The 24,026-nt window shown below is 41.1% G+C and overlaps 1 protein-coding gene across 9 annotated transcripts in view; it reads right to left on the bottom strand.

The window, feature by feature from the left end:
• Window positions 1-24,026, bottom strand: part of ERC1 (ELKS/RAB6-interacting/CAST family member 1) — a 246,477-nt gene that overhangs the window by 95,159 nt on the left and 127,292 nt on the right. For 6 of the 9 annotated variants that reach the window (XM_066184266.1, XM_066184268.1, XM_066184270.1 and 3 more), the window contains 2 exons: window positions 19,419-19,554; window positions 4,757-4,888 (listed from right to left, as the gene is read on the bottom strand). In XM_066184266.1, the coding sequence (XP_066040363.1) occupies window positions 4,757-4,888; window positions 19,419-19,554 (268 nt within the window). The remainder of the gene's footprint in view (window positions 1-4,756; window positions 4,889-19,418; window positions 19,555-24,026) is intronic. The other 3 variants (XM_066184269.1, XM_066184271.1, XM_066184275.1) reach the window with 1 other exon arrangement.

Here is a 24,026-nt window from a genome sequence, read left to right as displayed (position 1 = left end):
AAAGTAAATATTCAATGTTGTGCTACACAGCGCAGCAAACCTGTCAATTTATACAGCACAGACTGATTTTCCAAGGAGCAAAATTCCGGGATGATGTATTAACTCACTACAAGCAGTGAAAAAATCATTATGCTGGTTCCACATCCAACTTTAACACTCTTTTCCCAAAAGACGTGAAGGCTCATGAACATAAATAAACGGAAGCAGTGCCATGTGAAGGTTGAACATGTGGCAAACGGAAGAAGCGCAGTCTCACTGGCAAGCTCAGCAAAGTTTCCACCTCTACAAACTTGTGCAAGCAGATCTTCAGCACTGTAGTTTACAGAAAGCAAAGAGCAGAACCTAACTCCAATAAACAAAAAGAACTTCCACTCTTTGGAGCCAACTGAAATCAGGCTGAAATTCAGAGAAAGGTTTGAAGGAATCTGATGGCAAACAGCAGTACAGGGAAGTCTGGAAGCTTTTGTGCGAGTAGGAAATATTTAAAATGAAGAGACATCCTCAATTCACTGAGCCTCAAGCTTGTCACTCCTCTGTGCTTTTCTACATAGGAGAACGCTGCGGGAAGGAAAACAATTTCTTTCCTTGCACCTCATGGATTTGGGGGGAAAATCAATTATGTCAGAAAAAGAACATCTGTTTTTCAATTTATCAATCTAATGTTCAAGCATCTCTAATGCTTTAATCCACGTATCATTGCGTCGCACTTGCATTTAACATCACAGAGAATGCAACTGGAAAAGAAATTTAAAAAGAAAAAGCACAGGACTAGCTTAAATAAATATTAACGCAAGTATTTGCGTGGGTCTTCACAATTACAAGCAAGCATTAATGTAACTAAGTCTGCAAGAACTGGATTTTCTCTTGAGCCACAACAAATAAAACGCTGTCTAGGGGTAGGTGCTTAAGAAAATAACGTAACAGGCAGGGAGATGCCAAGATAGAGCTTTGTCTGGGATACCTGACTTAGTAAAAGGCATCATGTGAAATTGGTATTTATCTATTGAACACTAAAGAAGGGATAAAAATACAGACAAAATGATCTTAAAATCAGCATTTGCACCAAATTTATCTAAAAGTTTCCATCAGTATTTCTCATTTCATTAAATGTAAAGGTGAGTTACATGGAGAAATGCCCAATGTGTATTTTGCACAGGGGTTAACTATGCTTTCAGTGTCCCCAGTTCTCCTGAAAGTCATCAAATTTTGACGACTTTGCAACCTTAAATGAGAGCAACAAATTAAAGAAAAACAAAGTCATCACCCCTGGAGGAATTTAAGAGACAGGTAGATGTGGTGCTTGGGGACATGGTTTAGTGGTGGGCTTGGCAGTGTCAGGTTAATGGCTGGACTTGATGATCTTAAATGTCTTTTCCAACCCAAACAGTTCATTGATTCTAAAAGATTTAAAAGGGTGTTTTGGTTTTGTTTTTTTTTTTTTTTGTCTATAATGTTAGAAAAAGATCCCTGCCTCAAAGTCATTAGGCACGATTTTCTCTTCATCATTTCTCTCTCTATTCATTCTTCCCATCTGGAGGCAAAAAACTCTCCCAAGCCCCCAGCTCAGCACAGCTGAGAGAAAATTCCACTCTTCCACCTCTTAAAAGGTGCATTACTGAATGCAGAGGGAATTACATCCCAAATTACCTCTCCCTAGCAGGGAGTGTGACTCAGTACAAAGCTGGGTATTTTTAAAGGAAAAGCTTATGTCACCCATGTCAATATCTGGGGAAAAGAAGTAACATTAGGGAGAGGCAGTGCTCCCAAAAATTCCTGCAAACATTTTCACTGACAGGGACACAGTGAACTTCAGTCATCCAAACTGCTTTCTCCAACCAAAGCAGAACAATCAGACAGAGGAACAAAGTAAATCTCTTGGAAAACAGTGGTAAGATTATACTTTGGGGTGACACTGACTTTAAAAACTATTAAATTTTTTTTAGCAGCATAACAAATTCAAATATAAATTTTTAGCACAGAATTTTACTTAATGTGAACTAAGGACTCAAATGACTTTGCACATGTACACATATACACACACTCAAAGGCCAAAACGATCTTGGCAGACTTTTACAGAAAAGAGCTTCTCAGAAGATATTCAAGAGAAGTTCAGCCAAAGAAATGTAAACTCCCTAGAAAAATCTTAGAAACAGCCTCCAGCACCTTCTCCCCCAAGCCATACCTTGGATTACTGCCTTGATCTCCAATCTCCTAGTTTATCAAATTTCTCATTAGGAGATACAGAAGAAGATAAAAACCCATTGATGAAAAGCAAACTGTCCAGCGTGTCTTACAGAGCAGTCAGAACTCTGACATTTCTAGAGTGCTCAGAAAACAGCTACAGGTAAGTGGCTCCCGAGAAATTCCACTTTCTGTTGCTCAGTTACAGGGACCTGCAGGAGCAACTTAGTGTGGCAGAATTTGTGCTGTGAAATAATTCCAATTATTTCTCAACGTATGTGAGAAAACATTTCAGATCTGTTTCGGTAACAGAACGCTCAGCAAAAAAAAAAAAATATGGGTTTTAATTTATTTTGCAGTTTTAGAAGGTATTTGATAGGACAGCGTCCAAGTTATGATAGATCTGTTGTAAATGGAGTTTCTATTCTATTCTTACAATTAATTGTCTAAATATTATCTGCTAGGAAGTAAAAGCACTTGGTGAGAATTTCTGTGCAGTAACTTAGAGGTAAGACAGAAAAGGCTCCTGGAGGCTCCACTCTTCATTCAAACCCTTGCAGAGCTTGTATTTACAGCAGGGAAATGGGAGAGAACTGTAAAGGAGGTTTTGGTTGAGTTATTAAACCTATTTCATCTTGATTTGTCCTTAACAAACAGATACCAATAATGAAGTAGGAGTATGTGATAGAGAATTTCAGGAGTCCTGTTATCAACATATTTTACAGGTGGTGTGTACCGAAATAATATTAAATCCTGCTGAAATAATTTAGAGAGACAGTGGGAGGAAAAGAATGAGCATAAGAAAATACATTTGAACAATACATCACGTTTTCAACATTCAAGTCTTTTGCTTTGGGGAAAAATGAAAGAAAGAACAGGTCCAAAATCCCGAAATAAACAGGAAGCTTCAGGCAGCAGGAGACAGATTGTGTACTGACACAGTTACCCACTGTCCCAGCTGATACACACTGGCAGGATATTTTCAAACACGGCATTAAAGAGAGCAGGATTTTAATCTACAGCAGACATATGAGAACCATGAAACGCAGGGTGGCTTCGTGGACACTGTAACTCAAATCTGAAGCCTATAAAATAACACAACAGCACACATCATGAGAGGATGGAGGGCAGGATTACACAAGACAAGGCCACAGTAACAACACTAAATACTGGGGCAGAGGCACACACAAATGAGATGTCCTCGTACCTTGAACCACCTAAAGCCAAAGTGGTTGACCTCATGCACTGATTCATTAAAAAGCTTCAGACAGGCAGTGAAGTGGCAGAATGGCAGAAAACAAGATAAACAAGAGAGGAAAGAAAAAGCATGCAATTAAAAGCAAATCACAAGCAGTTTGAACAACATCAACACCTTAAAAATCGCACCCATCACTCACACTTGGTCTCTAAGAATGTTCACAACCTATTACATGGTTTGTGAAAATCAATGGATTTGCCACCGATAGTATATGGAACACGGAGCCTTGCATTTTAAAACTCTAATATTGTCTGTGTTTGCCTTTCAAAATTCTACAAAGAACTTCCACAGGACATAACAAGGAGGCATTCTTGAAAGTGAGCTCCATCACGCTGTCTAGGATCCTAAAATACAGCAACCAGAGTTATCCTCAATACATCTCTCAGCAAACATCTGAGCTCGACTCGAGCTCACAGAGAAACAACTGCTATCTTCAGGAAAACTCAGATTTTTACTTCTTTTTCATTAAAGCCTGTGATAGAAAAACCTCTTAAAATGTTTTAAAGTGCACTTGGTCAGAAGCGTTGTTAAGCAAACAACAAAGACCAGGAGATTCCTCCACTGAAATGCAACTAACCAAATGCTCCTGTTTGCTAATTACTGTCCTAAAGCACAGCGAAAAACACCGAAGAGGCTCACAAAGAGCAAAAGTGCTTCGTTTCAGCTACTGCTTCACAAGCTCTATCAAAATCCCATGGATTTATTCACAACTTAGTGTATGGTTTCCTAGTTATTACTCACCTGAGCGAAAATCAGGCATGTCCATGGTTCTTCACAGCCATCAGTGGCACAAAATCAATTAATGCATTAAAGTTTCTACTTGTGTCTTCAGTACACGAGTGTGTATTTTCTGTCTGCAGGCTTGCCTCAAGCCAAGGGATTTCTCTTTAACCAGTTGTTTTGCAAGTGCAAGGAGACTGTGGTCCATAAACACGACCAGGCTAATAAAAACCATTGTCTTTCAAATACATTCAATGAGCAAGCCAGTAAATCTAAGCATACCTTACACACAGGAAGGCAGCTTTGGCAGGCAAGACAGAGCAGAAGAGTTACTACTTAAGCCAGTGTTTCAACAGCTCAGGATACCTTCTACTTTGATTTTAACGTCGAGAAAATCTTACCCATGAAATACAACTCACTATGAAGGCTTTGCAGCTTCTATGAGTTCTGTTACCTAACGGTGGAACAGACACACAGGATCATCAAGGAAAGCCGGCTGTGCTTCACGCAGGCAGCAAAGCAGGGAAATTAGTACTGGACTAATTAGTCTGGTTACCATCCTAGGAGGGCTACCAGTGACTTTACAAGATTGCAGACCTGTTTCTCAGCATTGATCCTGGCTGACTCCTCTTGTGCTAGCACCATTTCCCGCTCTGCAGTTATCTGAACACTTTCTCTGAGTGCCTCTTCCAGCTCCTCGATGCGATCGTCCTTTTTACGCAGGTTGTCCTGGAAAATGACGGGAGACTCGGTGAAGGTGACTCGTTTGGAAGCAAAGCCTTTCAACCAACCAAGTTCTAAGCCAACCAAAAGGTGTTTCTCCCTCCCAAGGCACAAGTGCAGGCAAATAATCTTCACACAAAGGAAGGAAAGATGAAGGGATGCAGGAGGAAGAGGAAGATCGCAGTAAAGAGAAGGAGGAAGCCAGAGAAGCAGGACCTCAAAGCAGGAGTGCTTGCCTGGTGTGGCTATTGCACAGTCCTGCCAGATTACACAGCACAGGGGAGGATTGTTGGGAAGTCAGGATTAGTAAGCAGTTCTGAAGGAGCAGAGAGGCCAGAAGTGGCAGGAAGGCAGCAGGCAGGCAGAACTGCCCGTGTGCTCACACATTCAGCAGCAGGCGTGGTAAGAAGGGAAACAGAGCCCTGCACTTCGGAATTCACCATTTCCAGGTTAAGAAGGAGAAAAGCAAACATTGACCCAACAGAGTTTTCCACTGTTCAGATTAAGTCTTAAAGGAAGTTTCACACCCAAGGCTCTCTAGGAAATAGGAAAGATTCATCTGGGCTGTCTGAATCTCAAGTATCAGGACTCCCTAAAGGCTTATTCTTCAAGAGCATCTTCACAGCTGTGAGTTCAGATGTGCCTCATGTGTTCAGACCACTGAAGAAAACTTACTGCTCCTCAAAAAATGTGTTTTATTAGTTTCTACACGCAGCGTAACTTAAAAACGCATATATATGAAATAATGGTATTATTTGTAAAGGAGACTCGCCTAACTTTAGTCTTGCAAGGAAAATAAACGGTTGCTCCTGCTGCTGCAGAAGCAGCTTCACGGAAGGCTGCAAAGCAGGCTGTGCATACATGAATGCCCTGGACCACGGCTGCTCAACAAATCCACCACAAGGGAGCAGCTTGATGGAAGATTTCTGCATTTCTTGTCCTGCACATCGGTTTAGATCACAGGGTTCCAATGAGATATTAAGGCATTTTGAAGTTAATACATGGCTTTTTAGCCGTCTCAGGGGCAGTGGAAGAATCAAAAATGCTTTTATTCGTCGGCATTTTGCTCTTTGTCAGATGTACCCCTTTGGCTTCTGTCCTGTTGTATTTAGGATTGCAATTTTCCACTTACACCGAAAGTGTTTTGTACCATATAAAGAACAAGGGAAAAGAAGACTGACTTGAAAAAACATTGTCCTTGCAACCTTCACAATGAAAAAAATTAGTCATTGGAGTTTAACACATGAATCTCACTCATTCCTTGATTCTAGGAACGCTTTCCAGGACCAAATCCCCAAAGGGAGTTGTAGGGAAACCACTTCTGACAGTCTCAAAACTGCCCCTTTCAGTGAGAGTGGTCAAGCAGAGATGCAAAGCCTTGTATCAGCCTGCGCACACATCTGGCACCTCTGGCAGCACTGCCCTGCTAAAGAGCAAGGCTGGTGCTCAGACACAGGCAGCAGGAGCTGTTGGGCTTTGCAAGCAGAGCAGCTTTCTGCTGGTGGTTACATTCCGAGGTGGATTCACAGGGCAAGTAATTGCTGTTTTCAAAAGGAACAAACAGAGAGATCGACATTTTAAAAACAGGAGCTGCTTAACATGTTTTTGTATTTGCAGAATCTTTTAGGAACACCGATAACATCTTCTAAAACTACTTTAAGGTTATGATAAGCATAAATGAAGTCTCATCAAAAGATGAATAACGAGGTTACAAAAAGCTCTGCAAGGAATGCTGACCATTTCAGATATAGGAAATATTTGTTTGCCTATCTGCATTAGAGTAAACATGAACTTTATTCCTTGATATATCATTCGTGGACAGCCAAGTGAATGTGTAGTTCTCTGTGTCAATTAACAGAAGTGGGAACTGTACATTTGAACGGCAGCATTTCAAATGGAAACTCCTTTAAAATCAGAACGCAGAGTAAAACATTCTAACACACAGGTCTATCCACTCTTCACTCCAGGCAAACATTTCACAGGTGAATTTGACAGTGTATTAAACATGACACTATGGAGTTCTCTATTCAGACCGGTGAACTCTTGAGGGACAGGAGGAAGAACAACTGGTGATACCAAAAATACATTACCTGCATTCAAAAAATCTATATTCATATACAATTCCTTTTCCTAAAATAATACATAAACTTTTACACGTATGATAGAGGGCTACAAGTTAAAAATCTAGGCTGACTTAGAATGAATTGCCTAGAAATGGTGAACTCCAGTACTAATAACCTGCCCAGTAAGTAAAGACTGAGGAGAAGGTTTTCCTCTCTGTCTCAGTCAAACCTAGTTAAAAGATGTGCAATTTTACTCTTCTAGCGGCGTCACGATGTGTGTAACCACCTGACAAAACCCCACCAACAACTGGCAGGAGCAGCAGGTTGTTGCTCAGTCAGGCGGCACCTCCATTAGTGCAGCATAGTTTCAAAACACTCTTAAAGAAGTGTTTTGTTTCTAGCTCATTGATTCAGGACTGATTAGTATTTAAATGAACTTTTTTAAAAAAACAAGCTGCCGTCTCATTTTAGTAGATAAAACTGAAGTGAACCTTCTGACGCACCAGCAATGTGTTTCCAGCTGTCTGGCTCTGAACTCTAAAACATGACAGGCTCATGATGACCTGCGCTGCTGCTGCGTTCCCCCGTTTAATGACATGAAGCATTCTACCTTTATTGTGGTAAGGATTAAACTCTGTAAGCACAGCAACAGCAGGTGTCATTATCAGGAGCTGCTGAATGAAAGGAGCAGCCTGAGAGTCACGAGGCACAAACTGCCAAGCAGGAGCTCCTTGATCAACATTTCCTCATCTGTGGAGATCAGACCTGAGATACGCCACGGGTTCGTCATTAGAACAACACATGGCAGCATCGGGAGGGTTGGATCTGCCTAATAAGACACATGGATTGGAATTCAAGCCAGACACCTTACAAAAATACAGAAAAATAACTACAGGAGACAGAAGGAGAAAGAAAGACTGCAGCAGAAGAATTGAATGCCAGCAGGAGTTGAGAGGGAAGTGCTGGCCACAAGCTGTATTGAAAACATGAGGAACAGCAGAAGGTGATGAGTACATTTCTCTGAGAATATCACACTGGAAAAGGAGAATATGTGTACATCCAGAGTTTGTGTGCACTTGTGGATCATCAGTTCAGAAAGAACAAAAATATATTTGCAGTAGTAAGAAAAAATGGATAAACATTATTTCTAGACACGATGGGTTTGATATAACCAGCCCATTAAAATTAGCATGGTGGAAAAAAACCAAAACTGTACAGAAGCCAACACTTTATGAGAAATGGCCAGTGAAATTTTCTTTATAAATAGAAAGGTAGGAAATGGAGTGATGTTTCAACCACACTGTCCCTGGAGTATAGTTTCAACTCTACTGCCACTTGAAAACACTCTAAGAGCGTTGCAGACTACTAATGATGCTGCCAACAAAATGATGTACATGGGAAGGATGCACAGGAAGATATATTTACAGGGGATAAAACCCACCCAAACCCATGAAAGCTGGAAAAGAAATGTATCAGCTCTAGCGAGAGAGTGCAATAGACAATAACCAGATAGACACAAATTACTATCAATGGATCTAATTTAAATGGAAGGGAAGTTGAAATGGGAGGGGAAAAAAATCCTAGTGAAAACTTAGTGAAAAGAAAGGTTCAATCTTTCCCACTGTTTTTTCTTAGAGACACATAAAAGCCTTAATAAAACTCATGCACATTGCTATTATTGCCTGACAATTACTAAACTGTATACAAAACTGTGTAAATCACTCCAGCCATTCACACTTTTCCTTCCAAGATGTTTTACCTCGTACCAGCCGGGTGTGTTACTTTCAAAAAGCATTTCCAGAACATGCAACGCTTCTGTTCACCATCAGGAGCAAAGTGAAATACAGAGCCTGTGATAACAGCCAGAAAGAATCCTAATCAAGGCGAAGGAGGACAGAAAGAAGAAGGACAGTCCTGGAGACTCCTCCAGGCCCAGAAAGGGAGAGGCAGCAGTGGCTATTCCTGTGGGAAGCTGGCAGAGTCCTCTCCTGCCAGCTGCCATCTCTGTGACACTCCTCTCCTGTGGCTGTAAGCCTGGAGCTCCCGGCACAGCAATCTCTCATCAATCTGAGCCTTGTACAGGCACTTTTCATTAGCAGGAGCCCAGACAGAGCCAAGCACCTTGCCAACACCAACAGCCAGGTCCACCGTTTAGCAGCTGCACGGGGTGCCAGCAGTTTGAACGTTTTGCTCTGGCTGTTGCAAATTACCGCATTTGTAGATTTTAAACCCAGAGGGGCAAAGTTTCTATCAAACCACAGCAGGGCACTGCACGGACTATCGAAATGGGACCCAAAGCTGACAATACAGCTGTGAAAATGATCTGAAGGGAGCAAAAGCAAGAGATATCTCTAATTGTTATGGGGCTTTGTGGGGTTTTTTTGTTTATTTGGTTTGTCTTTTTTTTTTTGGGGGGGGGGGTGTTTTTTGGGGAGGCTAATAAAATGCTACTGTAAGATTTGTTCCTCTCTCATAAATCAATACAATGACTCAAGGCTCCTAAATTGATCCGGGATTACAGAAAAAACCAGCAGCAGTTCTAACTAACTGCACCATTAACACAAAGCTCAAACCCACACGTTATTCCCATGACATGGCCTTATTTGCCTGAACTCTCTTTGGAAATATCACTCCTGTCATCAGCATCGTACCGATACATCACACGCCACAAGACCTGCCTTGCTTTGCTCAGTTTCAAGCCTTCAGCAGACAAGACCCCCCGAGCACCACACATGGACAGCTTTAAAAGGACACTTCTCTTGCTTTCCCTCCTTTTCACAGATGAACACAGGACAAAAACTGCTACTGATAAAAACAGCACTGAGGAAATGCTTACTGAGCAGTTGATCCCATTGAATCTCTTCCACTCCCTCAATTTTGAAGGGAATTCCTGCAACTATCTCTGGGTTTTGATTTTAGCCTCTGATGCCTCTTTCTTGATGTGCATCACAGTAGAGAAGCTTTTGTATTAGGGCTATGAACTGCTTCCTTTAAAGCAGCCATCAAGATCCTATTGCTAACCACCAAGCTAAAAAAAAATCCCTTTCTTCATTTCACTCCATGAAGATATTCTCCTTTCTCCCCATCTTCAAAAGAGAGATCAGTAAAACAATTTCCCATCAGAAGTAAATTATCACTGTATTTTCACCCCGTCCAGGAACACCCCAATGCACCCACAATCCCCCTGAAAGGCAGATGCACCAAGTGAAGGTAATTTCAAGGAGAAGATCTGCCTTGGTACAACATGGATTCAGCTAAGAATCAGAAAGAGACATATTAATTTAGGGAAATGCTTGGCTTAAAATATTAAAAGCTGTTCTCAATACCTTCACTAGTAAATGCCCAGCCTGCTGTCCCACTGTTTCCAGAGAACAAGGATACATTTGAAGATGATGAGAATAGAACATGGTACAGAAAACATAGAAATTTGACAAATAAATAGTAACACAATCAGAAAACAGTGAGCTTAAAAATACTGAAATAAGGTGTTTGAAAATAAAAGCTTCTCATTTGTGTATTTGCAGCGTTACACTGACAGTAGCTTTAAACAGGCAGCTTAGTATAAAACATCCATAAAAATCGCCATGAAAATTAACTGGCTGAAAACCCAAAAGAATGAGAAAATGGAAACACTTCACATTCTGAGGGATTCTCACTTCTTTGTATGAAAATTCCAATTGTTTCTATAAGAGCCTGAACTAGCTCAGACCACTGGGAAAAACAGTCATTGTTTCCCTTTAGCCCCAAACATTCCAAAACGATCCTCTGTTATTCTCAGTCTGCAAAGCAGGAAAAAGCACTCCCTGGCTCATCTTCACTCATTCTGTTCCATGGCCAAGTGCTTAATTTCATTCAATATCTGTTTGAACAGAAGCCTGTCCTTATGTTTCCTCCTCTCCTCCTTGCCTTTCCCTCTCCTGTGTTTCCACATCCTTTTCTGTGCTGGCTCTTCACGGGCACTGCTCGTGCACACATGGCACAGCAGCATTCTCTGCTCTGCTCTTTGCTACTCCTCAAACGGCTTCTTAATAGTCCTAACCAATATAATTTTCATAAAACTATTCATTCTGACTCTGAGATCGCTCTCCTGTGGTCACAGAGCTAATCAGAACCCATCACTGTGCACATCTATTTAAGATTGTTGCTCCCGACAAATATAAATAAATATCTACTGATGCTGAATTTCACCTGCTCTTTCATCCATGGGTTCCAGTTATGAGATACTTGTGGAGCTATATAGGTTATCTTTCATTTAAATATCCTGAATAAATCAATAAATGTAATTGGGAATTGCAGAAAAAATTAGTCTCATTTATAGAGAAATCTTACATCTGCCATTTTTTAGCTGTGCTCTAGAAGGACACGGACACCTCCTGTTGGGACAGTGTGTTCCTTCATTTTATTTCCTTTTTCCTTTTATCTCCTTGCTTTTCCTGCCCTGCTTCGGACAATCATCTGACCCCAATAATATCAAACTTCAGGAAGAATTCAAATGCAGGCAACAAAAGCAACATAATGTTTAAAAAGAATTTGTTGATGGATGCTAACTGACCACAGACATCTCCTAGAATGTTAATACCATCCTCCTTTAACCCTCAGTAATAGGCTGATACCTTAATATCACAAAGTTAAGGTGATATATAGTTAATATCCACCTATTATAGTGAAGTTTTTCCCTTGCCTGCATTGAGCCCTGAGCGCACATCAAACCTAATTCAGGGGATGAGAGGCCTGGTGCTGACATTTAGTGTGTTACAACCTTCTGTCAGTTCTGAACACAATTTGCAGCCTAAGTCTCAATTCCAGTTAATATTTGCACATCGCAGTAAGAGCAGTCGTACTGATACCTCCTAAAATGTAAATTTTAGACAAAAAGGAAAACTTAATAGGAAAAGTGGTAATTAAAGACAGAATGGACTGATTTCTATATGAAAAAAATAGTTAAAGGGTGATGCCCATTTGGGCAGTGCAGTAAGCAAGATTAAAGAATAATACTGATTAAGAATGAAATTAATTAGGTTTAGTACTATTTGAAATGAATTAGAGGAAATACTGTTAAAGAAATGCTGGAGTATTTGTTCCCACAGTATAGAACTAAAAAAACAAATGGACATCTATGATTTCTTAAAAATAAGTTCTGATTTCTGTCTGAGGTCCCCATCATCATCACCCCATCTCTCTTTCTTTTCCCATTGTGCAAAAGAAGAATAAAACAGAATAGCAATTTTATTAAACAATGAGACTATGAAATGAGCCATGGCAATAGGGCATTTTTATTCTTGGGGAGAGATGAGTTAGAAACCACTTTCAACACAGCAAGTAAAAAAAAAAACCAAAAAAACCAAAAAAACAACAACCCTATGAGAGAGACAGAAAAAAATCAAGGAGAAGGAAAAAAATGCAAATTTATTACCATTTCTCAGGCTCATGAAATAAGACACCAAAATGAAAAGAGAGCTGTTCTTGCCCTTCAATGCGCTCCTATTGTTTGGCTTAAATCTGGCCCTCAATGTTCTCTGCTCTCAGGGGAGACCTCCTCACAGGAACCACACCACGTTGTCAACAGATCCATTAATCTCTCTGACAGCTTTTAGGAAAGCAGACTGAACTCAGATACCGATCTTGGGGAAAAAAGCCTGTGCAAAACCCATCCAGTGGTTAAGGCTGCTGGCACACACTCAGCTGTGCAGCCCTCCCCGGGCTCACTTTCTGGCGTTTCATGAAGGTACCAAGCCCTCCCTCTGCCGAACCAGCCAGAGCACAAAGAGCAGGTTTCATCTTCCACTGACACATCATGTTCCTGCAGGAAAGGCTGGGTGAAAGGGTGTCTGGGGAATAATACTCCTGATGGATCACAGAAAAACGTTGGGATGCAGGGAGTCTTTTTTTCCTCTGTTAAAAACTCCCAGGCCATATAATGGCTTTCTCTCACTACAAATCTCAATTTGCAGCTAAGGGGGATACTGGGATAATTGGGAGACTGCCTAATGCTAGTTGTCAATAGTGACTTCCACGAAATTTTTCCAGCCGTCTGTTCAAAACTGCAGAGCATTTTTACTTTACATAGGAAGACAAAGTTAAACGGCTCATCTTTTTTAAAGATATGAAAGCAATGAATTCATCTAACCCGAACATAATAAATGTATGGTCAACCAAAGCAAACCATCGAGTGCAAACTGACGGAGCAGATGGCCGAGTGTCTACCCAGGGAAATCTTCTCCATTCCAACTGCCAGGGCCCTTCAAGCTTCCTTTCTGTTCTGGTCACAAGTATTCTGAATGGAGCCCTCCCTCCTGCTCAGACACAGGAGAAGGTAATGCCTTAGCAAGGGATTTAATGTCATAAACATCAATTACGTACAACGACAGATTCTGTCTCTGTGAGAACTGCCATATCAAATTAAGAACAAGGTCATGTATTTATTCTGACACTCTAATATTTCAGACAGAAGAAAGCTGCACCTCAGTTTTATTTTTACGTGCGCTACTGTCTTGCTGGGATGGAAATCCAACAGTGCAACTTTTACATGAAAATATAATGTCACGGTAGTGTTATTTCGTATTACACACTAATTTTTAGCACTGTGCAGCGTTCCTCCACTGTCCAATGAACTTTTCAGTCCTGTCTCTGTGTTGCTGAATGATAAAAACGATTAAGGCACTAACCATGTGAAAATGTCGAAGCCTCCCTTCAGTTAGAGAGCATTACAAATGAAGAATAACTGAGTCTTGTCTATAATAAATCTATCATTTCACACATACATAATGAAGTGAGGCTGCCTATTCATCATTCATGCATTATCTATGCTGTAGATGTATCCAGGGGTGCTTAATTATGATTTTCAATTCCCAAAAAAGGGCTGCATTCAAATTAATTCCTCCTCACCTCCCCTCAAGAAAGCTCCCCTCGCTCTCAGTGATGAAACGGGTAGATAAGTTCCATCATTTTTGGAACTTCTCCCAGACATCCAGGAAAGGTAAAGAAAAAGCTCTCCTGACAGAGGGCTATGACACGATCAGAACAAGAGCTAGCTTTTCTCAAGGCGTCTGCCAGGGTTAAATACGTGCCTGTGTCCACACTAACTGCAACACGCTGTGCTGAAAATCACAGCCCTCCAAACACACACACACAGAATGAAAGGTCTGCGAACACCGCACTTTCTGTAATGCATTGTAAAAGCTGATGGAAACGAAAATTCCCCCTGGAATATGACATCACTAATGAATCATGATGCATATTGATGTCTCTCCTGCATATGGACATCCTGCTTTGTAATGGAAAGCCAGCTGTCACAGAACCTCTGAGAGAAAGAGCTGCAGGGTAACTTGAACCCAAAATTACCTGTTGGCTACCACTGCCCAAACAAAACAGGAGGAAAAATTTGCATGCAATTATTTCAGGTAGGTTTTTACGAGGTAAAACTGATCTTTAGAGCCTCTATTTGTTCATACTTGCTGCATTTTCACTAACAAAAGCCCCACACAACACTGAGAAGCAGACAGTGAAACACTGATTCACATTACCTCAGAACCACACTGAGCTCAGCTACTGAGAACACGTAACAATATTAAGTTTCATCCTACTTGGTAACTGACAAGGATTTCAAAAAGTATTAAAAAATTCCTTTAAAATTGAATTGCAGAGTGAGCTGGTATCCTTTCAGCGCCTGATGCCATGAGCTGTGTCCTGGAGGACAGCAGGAGGATGATCTAGACCTGAACGTGGCCCTGAGTGAAATCCCAGCCACTTGTGGAAGTGCTGATGGCACTGGCCCAGGCCCAGGGAACACTGACACCTCCAAGGCTGGGCAGCACAGGGAATTGTCCAGGGACAGCGAGGCCAAACCCCTCCATGATGTCATTCGTGTCTAAAAACGTCTGGGAGAGGAAGAGAGAGAAAAAGAACATTTTGATCTGAGTGATTCCCAAAGGCGCATCTGAGCTCCGTGAGCGGATCCAGGGTCGGTGTGTCAGCCTGATGTCTGCAGCAAACCCTGCAGATGCAGGAAGGCTTTACAGAACAGAGTCCTGCCAGGCTGAAACGGAGCAGCTGACTCCTTTCTGGGCTGTACACTGCACTCATCTGGCAGGCAAGGCTGGAATCTGATAAGGCAGTGGTCTATATGGAAGAGAAATTAGCCAGCAACTCCACACTCGAAAGTGGCTTATCCCAGGAAAACGCCTAACACGTTTAACTAGCATAACCAGTTTGCTTCAAATCTGATGACGCCTAGAAAGTTTCTGAGAAGATCTTGAACTTCAAGCTTGGAACGATTTACTTCAACCATTTCTTCAGAAATTTTGTACTCAGTGTCCAAAAGCAAGTTCAGAGATTAATTAGGAAAGCATAAGCTTGCTTTACTAATAGCCAAAGGAGAACATAACATTGTTTTCATTATGGCATAGTATTACTACCCAGAGATGAGAGGAAAAAACTTCATCCACTCCACCTTCAAGATCCAATCACAGCATATCAAGAGGAAACTCTAATTTAAGCTCAGCTGTACTGGGCTCCACTTGGGTTTTCAGGTTTCTGAGTGCTGGCACTGACCGTGTGTGCACACGCTGTGGTGCCCCGTAACAAACCGAACCACACCAGAGTTTCAGCTGGAAGGGACCTGCAGCAAGCAGCCAGCCCAGCCTCCTGGCCAGCTCAGGGCTGGCAGAAGCTAAAGCACATTGTTGAGGGCATTGTCCAAATGCCTCCAGAACGCTTGGCAGCCTTGGGGCACCGCGGCTGAATATTTAAGGAGTTTAGAAGGTTCATTTGATGAGAAGGTATTTGCTTATCTATCCATTTGATTGAGCTTTGCCTGGATGACAGCAAAACACTCCTGAACAGAAAGTTGCATATTTGTTTAGATTAAAAGCAGAGCTCTTTCCACTGGAAGGACAGGACATGATAAAAGAAATACACCATCGCAAGAAACAAACATATACTTGCATCTACGATTCATGGACCAGGAATACACATTAAATTATCCAAACTCGGGTGTGGAAAAAAAGAAAGGAAGCAATAAGTTTACTTGCTTTCTGCAGTTGCTCATTAAAGCACTCAAGCACATCTTGCACATCATCTGGACATAGTTTGTCAGCAGCAGTTAGAGACTGGTGGATACCTGCTGCAACACAGATTCAACAGTACACAAACCCACAGCATGGATATTCTGAAAATTCTGGGAAAACGCCAGAATTCAGATGTTAGAGTGACAGAACAACAAAATATACATACGTCCTTTCAGAAGCCAGCTCGAAGTATCCACTCAAATACACTGAAATTTCAGTAAATGTTACTTTTCTAGGACTAAACAGTGTATCAATTATTTTTCACAATAGCCAAGCTTTAGTTAATTCAAGTAAAAATTTTCTACTCCAACCCAACAGTTTGTTTGTTTTTTCATCCTGTTTATAGACCAGACACTCGTCAACCTCTCAGATCTCAGGAGAGTTGTGGTTTAAGGGAACCCAGGAGGAAAAGACAAATTTGGAAAGCCATTTCTCCATCTCACTAGAATTGAGACATTATGGTTTTCATTCTTCCCCCACTCCCCAAAATACCAGATTTCCATCACCAGAGCTCCGTGAATAAACGAACATTTTGTGACTGGACTCAGGAAGAAAGAAACCACAGGGCTGTCAGGGACAGAGAGGAGAGGAGAGGAGGGCACTGTGTGTTGGGAGCGTGTTTATTTGGCTGGATTGCAGACGGTCAACCCAAGAACATGCAGATCATATATTTTTAAGCATTTCATAATGTCTTATTATTAATTCCAGCCAAAACCACCAAGACCAAAATTATCTGAAATTGGTGCTTGTGTGTCCTGACCCCAAAGCCAACAATGGTTTAATAAAAAAAAAAAAAAAAGGTCAAATATCTGCAGTCCTCTCAGGTTTAATTTTTTTAAATCGACTACAAGCAGTGCCCTTTAAGAGCCTAGAGAGAAGACAGGTCTCCACAACTAACAAACCGAAATGCGGTCCTGGGTAAATTTGACTTCCAGGAAACCAAAATGTTGCAGTCCTTGAGAGAGGCAGCCTATAAGCAGAGGGCTCTTCTAAAGGAAGGAGCTTTTATTGAACCTGTCACTTGTCATTAAACACTCCATATTTTACCTTAGCCTGATATTTTCATTAGAGCATACAGAGCTTTTTCATCTGTGAATGAAAGCGTTCCCTTCAGCCTTGTGCTGGATACGGGGAAAGGCTCTCTAAAATCCAGCCCACCCAAACAGGACAATTATGCTTCACCAAAGCAGGAAAAGCACTAGGGAAAATCAAGTAACATGGATACCATGATAACTTGCACACCTCAGTGTTGACTATCACATCACACTTCAATCTTAAATTATTTATAGCATTTAATAATTTCTATTTTAATGTCAGAAAAAGTTGCATATAATTATACAGAAAGCACAGACACCAGTGCAGAATAAAATGCAACATAAGCAAAGTGCAAAAAAAGCACGTAGAGGTGTCTAGTTGGAAAACCTGAATGGGAAAAGGTAAAGATATCCATGCTATTCACATCTATGATCTCTCAACTGCTTAAAACACTTTATAAGTAAAGAACCGGATAAGAAATTGCAAGGGCAGCTGTACATTCTTAAAGAACTCTGATATAAAGCAGCACCATTTTTCTCCAGGCAAAAGCTGCCTCACTGCTCCCACCAAAGCTCTACCATCTCCTTGACGTAGCAGAAAGTGGTGTTAAATAGTTTCAACAGGACCTAAAGTTCTCAGTAACTGAAATATCATTCTCTGTTCATGGCTATGTAGTACAAATATTTTATATAATTTACTGTTTCTCAAAAAAAAAATAAAAAGTGGTTTCAGTATGCAAATGGAAACTGAGAAAAAAAGAAATTTCAGGCTTTTTTCAGTGTATTACATGTGTGAAGAAGATAGAAAAATGAAAGGGGAAAGAATAACTGGGGGAGGAGAGCCAGAAAAGGAAGCCATCCCTTGTAAATCTGGAAGTGCTACATAAAATCAAAAATGCTGGTCAGACGGAATGGTGTCATTCAACAAGTACACCATCCACGGAATTGCAAGGCAAATGTCAAGCACCAGCTGCCTTTTCACACTTGGAATACAGATTTACTCAAATGCAGATTAGAAATCTAACCAAATACTGTAGTAGCTTCAGGAATTTTTAAAGACATTTCACTAATACCAGGAGGATTGTGTTGTTTAAACGGAGCTGCCCCAGAAAGAGAGCCTTGTGAATTGCCACAGCATGGCAGCCACAAAACCCATCAGCAGATGGAGAAATCCCCCATTCCCGCCTCTTAGAAAGCTCTGCAGTTATGAAATCATTTTCATGCACTTGGAACTGAACTGTTTCAGCTCCTTCTACATGCAGGACTGGAGCTGATGGAGAAAACCACGAAATGGTGCATGTGAGAACCTTCCCCATGGACACGTTTCTGTGCTTCTTTCAAAGTTTTAGCTGAAAACATCCCCCCAGCATCCCACAGAACAAAGTAAAGAATGTTTGAAATAGGGAGAGAATTTATCTTTTCTAGAGAACCCTCAGGATGTATTCTGTGTCTTCACTGCATCTGTGGCTGATAAAAAGTAACAGGATTTCACCGAGGATAACAAAGGAAAACACCAAAGGAAGGCTTGCTCTTTAAAGATTTACAAAATGAAAGTAGGGTGCAGTTTCCACGCTTATTTTCACTCACCAAAAAGAGAGTTATTTTTGTAAATTCAAGAAAACACAGTCAAAAAGCCTGTGATCTCCACACTTAGCATCAGCACCATGGTATCTTTGCTGTGCTCCACGTCAGGAGTTCAATATTTCTATGGCAGCAGTTGAAAATTTACCGCTTGATAAACCTTCCTGCAGCTGATCTCAACACACTGAGAAATACTTGACTTTGCTTTTATACCAGTCACTTTCTTATGCCTGGGCAGATTTGAGGTAACCAGATAACTCTGTGGGGCAGCAGCATGAGCATTTCAGAAATACAGCCAACTGACCAGCAAGCACAGCGAGAATTCGTGAGGTAGAGGAAACAAGGATGACTACACGCAGAAAACGTGGTCCTCCGGTTACCCCACACCAATTCCAGCTTCCTCTAAGAATACTTACTTGGTTATCTTTCATTTACTGAAGGAAGGACACCGGTATAAGGCAAAACCAGCTGGGAAAACACACAAAACAGCTAAAGAAAAAGGCTGTTAGAAGAGCAGAGAGGAAAGAAACGTCACACCAATCTCAAGAGAGAGAATTGATATAATTATTTCAACAATGTACTTCATAACCCATTTGACATTAAAAGAGTATTTTCCTCAATTGAGAGAGGCTGCTTTCTTTGAAATGCTGTAGAGGATAGATGCGTCCTGTTAAACAACCAGTGACAAAGCTGTTAGTAAGAGCTCTGAAAACAGATCAGGAGGGGGAGTGGAGAGCCAGGCAGGTAAGCCTGGTGCATCGTGCCAATTGCTTTAATTCAATGCCCACGTTACCTGAAGCTGCTGGGAGCTGTCATTAAGGTTATCCTCTCGTCTCCTGGCCTCCTCCAGCATCTGTGCACTCTTCTTTTTCTCCACTTGTTCTTTGTGCTTCAGGTTTGCTACTTTCTTGTTTTGATCTTTAACTTGCCTGCAAAAGAGAGGAGCACTCAGAGCGTGGTCCAGAGGCACTTCTGTCAGCCAGGGAACAGTGGGACCATCCAGTGCCACCACTTCCTGGTGGAATTGATGTGATTATTTCCACAATGAACTTCACAAGGTCACCAGCACCAAACTCGTCCCCAAGCACTGCCCTCAACTGTTCATTCGGCCAAAAGAAAGCTGCATTTTGCTCATTGCTATTAACCTGAACTAGAAAACTTCCAAAACAAAAGCATTATTTATTATTTGGTATAAACTATTAATCCAAAGATGCACCTGTCCTCTTTCTGAGTTTGGGGGAGAAAACTCTTCTCTGTTCACACACACACGTACATATAAAACCACAGACAACTAATAACCTCTTTTGCTTTGGTACCACTGTATCTAATGTGAGGAAAACAGGAGCAGGGAAAGGAAAAACTACTGAAACATGACTTGAATACAGAGGATTACCTACAAGAATTAGGCAATCTGCTTCCAGAAGTAAAACAATTTCTTTTCAACCTCAAGATCTACTTGTTTTCTTGGAATTTTGAAGGAATTCCTATCCTTTTTTTTGTACACAAACAAGACACAACATGTTAGAACAAACTATTTGAGAAAACATGCCTAATTTCCTTTTCACTTGCATCTCTGGACTATTTTTGATGATCCTGGCAGCTGCCATTGCCTGCAGACAGGGTTTGGCCTTTCAGGGCATTAAGACACATGGAGTATTGAATCTAATTACAGACCCTTTAATCTCAGCCTCCTGACCACAGAGAACTTAAGTCTAAACTTTTAGTCCAATCAAAACAAAACAGGCCAGCTTTGCTTCCTCAGCCCTTTTCCCCATAATTATATCTGGAGTTTGGATTCTGGAATTAAAGACAGATTCTTTTGGTTGCAAGATTTCCCCAAAACATCATGCAAGTAGTAGAGACGGCTCTTTAATTTACTGTGTAGAAAACAGAATGATATACCAGCTTCGGATCTGGTATGTTATCCACACAGACAGGGAAGAATGTTTCTTCTGTATTTCAGAAACACTTCTAGAACAGATCGCAAACAACCCTTCTTTAATATTTTCTTCGGAACTCATAACGAAAGTATGATGGAGGACGTATCTCTCTGTGATATATTTGTGTTCAAATTATGTGGCATATGACCAGGCGGCGTTTTGAGCTCCCCCAAAAACACGTAGGTTCAACTCTGAGCTCTGCTTTTTCCCAATGTGAGCCAACTGAGGCTGGGGAAATTGCAAAGACAGCAAATTTTCCTTGGTGCTAAAACAAACTATTAGGGTGAAAAAGTGCTGATGGCCTCTGGAGTCCAATAAAAAAGGAAAGTCCTTTTCTGATGATGTTAAGAAATTACTGGCATACTTAACTACCCCGTCCAAAAGTTACAGCTGATTTGAGTCAGGATGCTTTTCAAACACGAGCAGTGTAATTGTTGAGTTATTCTAACCCAGTGCTGCACACTGGCAACGGGCACGCTGCCCAGCTTGAAAGCAGACTTGCTCAGTGATTAAACAACTTATTGGAAATATTATGTTGGCACCAACTCAGCTTGTACAATACGTGGTTCTATCTGTGCAATAAAATAAACACAGAGAGTACAGCTAAGTCAACGCAGAAAATGAAAACACGTCAGCCCAACACATTCGATTCCATAACAGAATTTTTACTCAACTTTTAATTAAAAAATTAGGGGAATTAAGTATTTTTTTATAAATTTGAAAAGCTAGATTCCCATATTGGGAAACTGATCTTTGTTACTATAACCAACTAGTCAGATAAGAGACAAAAACATTAATAAAGCCCCAACCCTCATCAAAATATGTCTGAAATAGACAATCTCCTACACGATCAAAAATGTTTAAAAAAAAAATAGGTACTTCAAAGAAAGGAATAATTATAAGGACATGCACTATTGACATCCCCCTTCTCATAAAGACACTCTAATATATCAGGTAGATGTTTGGAGACAAAGACAAGCTTTAGTAAAGTTAAGTCTGGAAATTACCTTGTGCTTGTAATACTGAGATCAATCTTCATAAAACCTTCTACTAGAGCAGGTTGCTCCATTTAACCTGGCTTTGAATCATGTGCAAGGTACAACTATCCCTCCATATCTTTGATGTCAAAAAGGAGCAAAAGTTGGGCTATAAAGTCTTCAAACAATGCAGGTATCTGTGGCATTAACTAAAATTTCCCCAACTGTTTACTTATATAAATCTGAGAAGGTCACGTGAAACCCCAAATCTACAAACCCAGAAAGGCTTGGGATCATTTGATACGTGCAAACACATTTCATCTCATCCCAACGGCCGTGGTACCAAATGAAAATTCTCACTTTTACAAAACCTCATGCAGATAATCCTGCAAAAGGTTCAGCATACACACGTCCACACCCCTTTGACGTCTGCACCATGAAAGTTCTGTGAGGCTCTGAAGACTTCATACTGTGGTTCTGTAAAGAATGCTCTTCCTTCTCTGCCAGACAACTTTCAGTCTTCAAAGCCAGTCAGACAATCATCTTTGTATACGTGCAAACAATCTTTCAAAAGATTTAAATATGCACTCATGTTTTTTAATATCAAGAGAGCTCAAAAGCTCGCTTATCAGGTATCACCCCACTCACTGCTCAGTCAGACAGCTCTGGTGCTATTTTAAACACTGCAGTGCTATTGATGATTCTAACAGAACGATTTCATCTTCACACCACCACTGAACAATGTGCAGGACTGGACCACATAGCGAACTGGAACAATAAAATAAAATACAGAAAGTACGTGACTTAAGTGAGCATGCTGCAACTGGTACATTTTACGAGGAGACAGTCAAGAGGAAATTTTTTCATAATATATGTGCACAAGGAAGCTCATTAGGAGGAAAGAAACAGAAAGAATGAAACAACTGCAACTCACTCAGATCGAGAGCTTCATTTCGTAAGTCTAACGTTCTTTTAACTCTTTTGAATGCAAAATGCACATTCCTACCAAAACATCTTTGCAAAACAAGACTACAAAAGGGAGAAAGAATTCTAATTAAAACTGGAGAGCCAGGTGACATTCAGTGAGACAAAGCCTCGAAGAAAACACCAAGTGGAACCAGCAGAAACAACAACAAAACTAACAAAAGCTAAAGTACCTCATCCCACAAGATGTTTATTCTCAGAGTCACCTCAAATCAAGTAATAAAAAAAAAATCATAGTCATATATAAAAGCAGAAAAACCTAATGAGAATGTTTATGTAGGATTACAGTGAAGAATCCCACTCATTTTGGAAATAACAATTTCTTTGACACTGATCTCATTATCTTTTACTGTAATGCACATCAGCATACCAACAGCTGCTAATTCTCTCCTCATATGGATTTTCATGCCACGCATTAATGTGAGCTATTATCTGCATCTGGCTATCTTTTCTGACAGAATTTCAGATGCCATTCTTGTAAAACAGAAGTTGACAAAACGTTAACTGAAAACACGAATAAGTTAATTTCAATTTTAATACTATATTTTAACAGACTTCTCCTTCACGTGTGCGTGGCTAACGCACAGGGGCGTTTTTAGAACAATCCAAGTCGAGCAAACGTTTAGAATGCTTCTGAAGCACCACAAAAGCTTCCCTGCAATACCAAGCGCACACAGAGATGCTGTATTCCACACGGTGAAGACACACCAGGAACAAACACGCGGATCTCGTGCCACTGCTCCAGAAACAGCTTGTTTTACTCCTCCGACTCAGGCACTCAGAAATATTTCTGTGTGTCTGCCAGCCACGTCAGAGGGATGGCTGAGCTGGAGCCCTCATTGCTGTAGCATTACCACCACCCACAGGACACTCCACTGCTGCTGCAGCTGCTGATCCTGACGGACAGAAGAACTCCAGGAGATTTAAGGAACGCTTTGCTCCTCACCATGACTGAAACTGATAAAAACAGCCAACGCGGCTGAAAAAGCCCGCACTGAAAACGGGATGCAACGACCTAATAACCTTACTTAGCTTTGAATTGCCCAAGCACCTTGGTGTCACGAAATATTAGGTTCTACAACGTACAGTGTAGGATTGTAGAATATTTCAAGCTGGCAGGGACCCACGAGGATCAGAGTCCAACTCCCTGCTTGTCGCAAGATCACCTAAAACTAAACCAAACCCCTGAGAGCACTGTCCGGACACTGCCTGAACTCTGCCAGCCTCGGAGCTGCGACCACTCCTCTGCTCCAGCGCCCTGGTGGTGAGTGAGGAGCCTGAATGTCCAGCCTGAACCTCGTCATGTTCTACCACAGGTCCCAGAGACAGATCAGCACCCACCCCTCTCCACTGCCCTCCACGAGGATGCTGCTCTCATTGCCCAAGATCTCCCAAGCTCTTTGTAGTCCTAAGACACACACAGAAGTGTCCAAATTACAGTATCTACCCCAACATTTCTTTCACCACTTCTTTGTTTTTGAGAGTCTGCCCCCACAAAAC

Source organism: Chamaea fasciata, unplaced genomic scaffold (assembly GCF_029207755.1).
Source record: "Chamaea fasciata isolate MVZ Bird 193981 ecotype frontalis unplaced genomic scaffold, bChaFas1.0.hap1 SCAF_5, whole genome shotgun sequence".
NCBI lineage: Eukaryota > Metazoa > Chordata > Aves > Passeriformes > Sylviidae > Chamaea > Chamaea fasciata.
The sequence above is the reverse complement of the archived record's forward strand: the minus strand, read 5'-3'. Positions and strand labels throughout refer to the sequence as shown.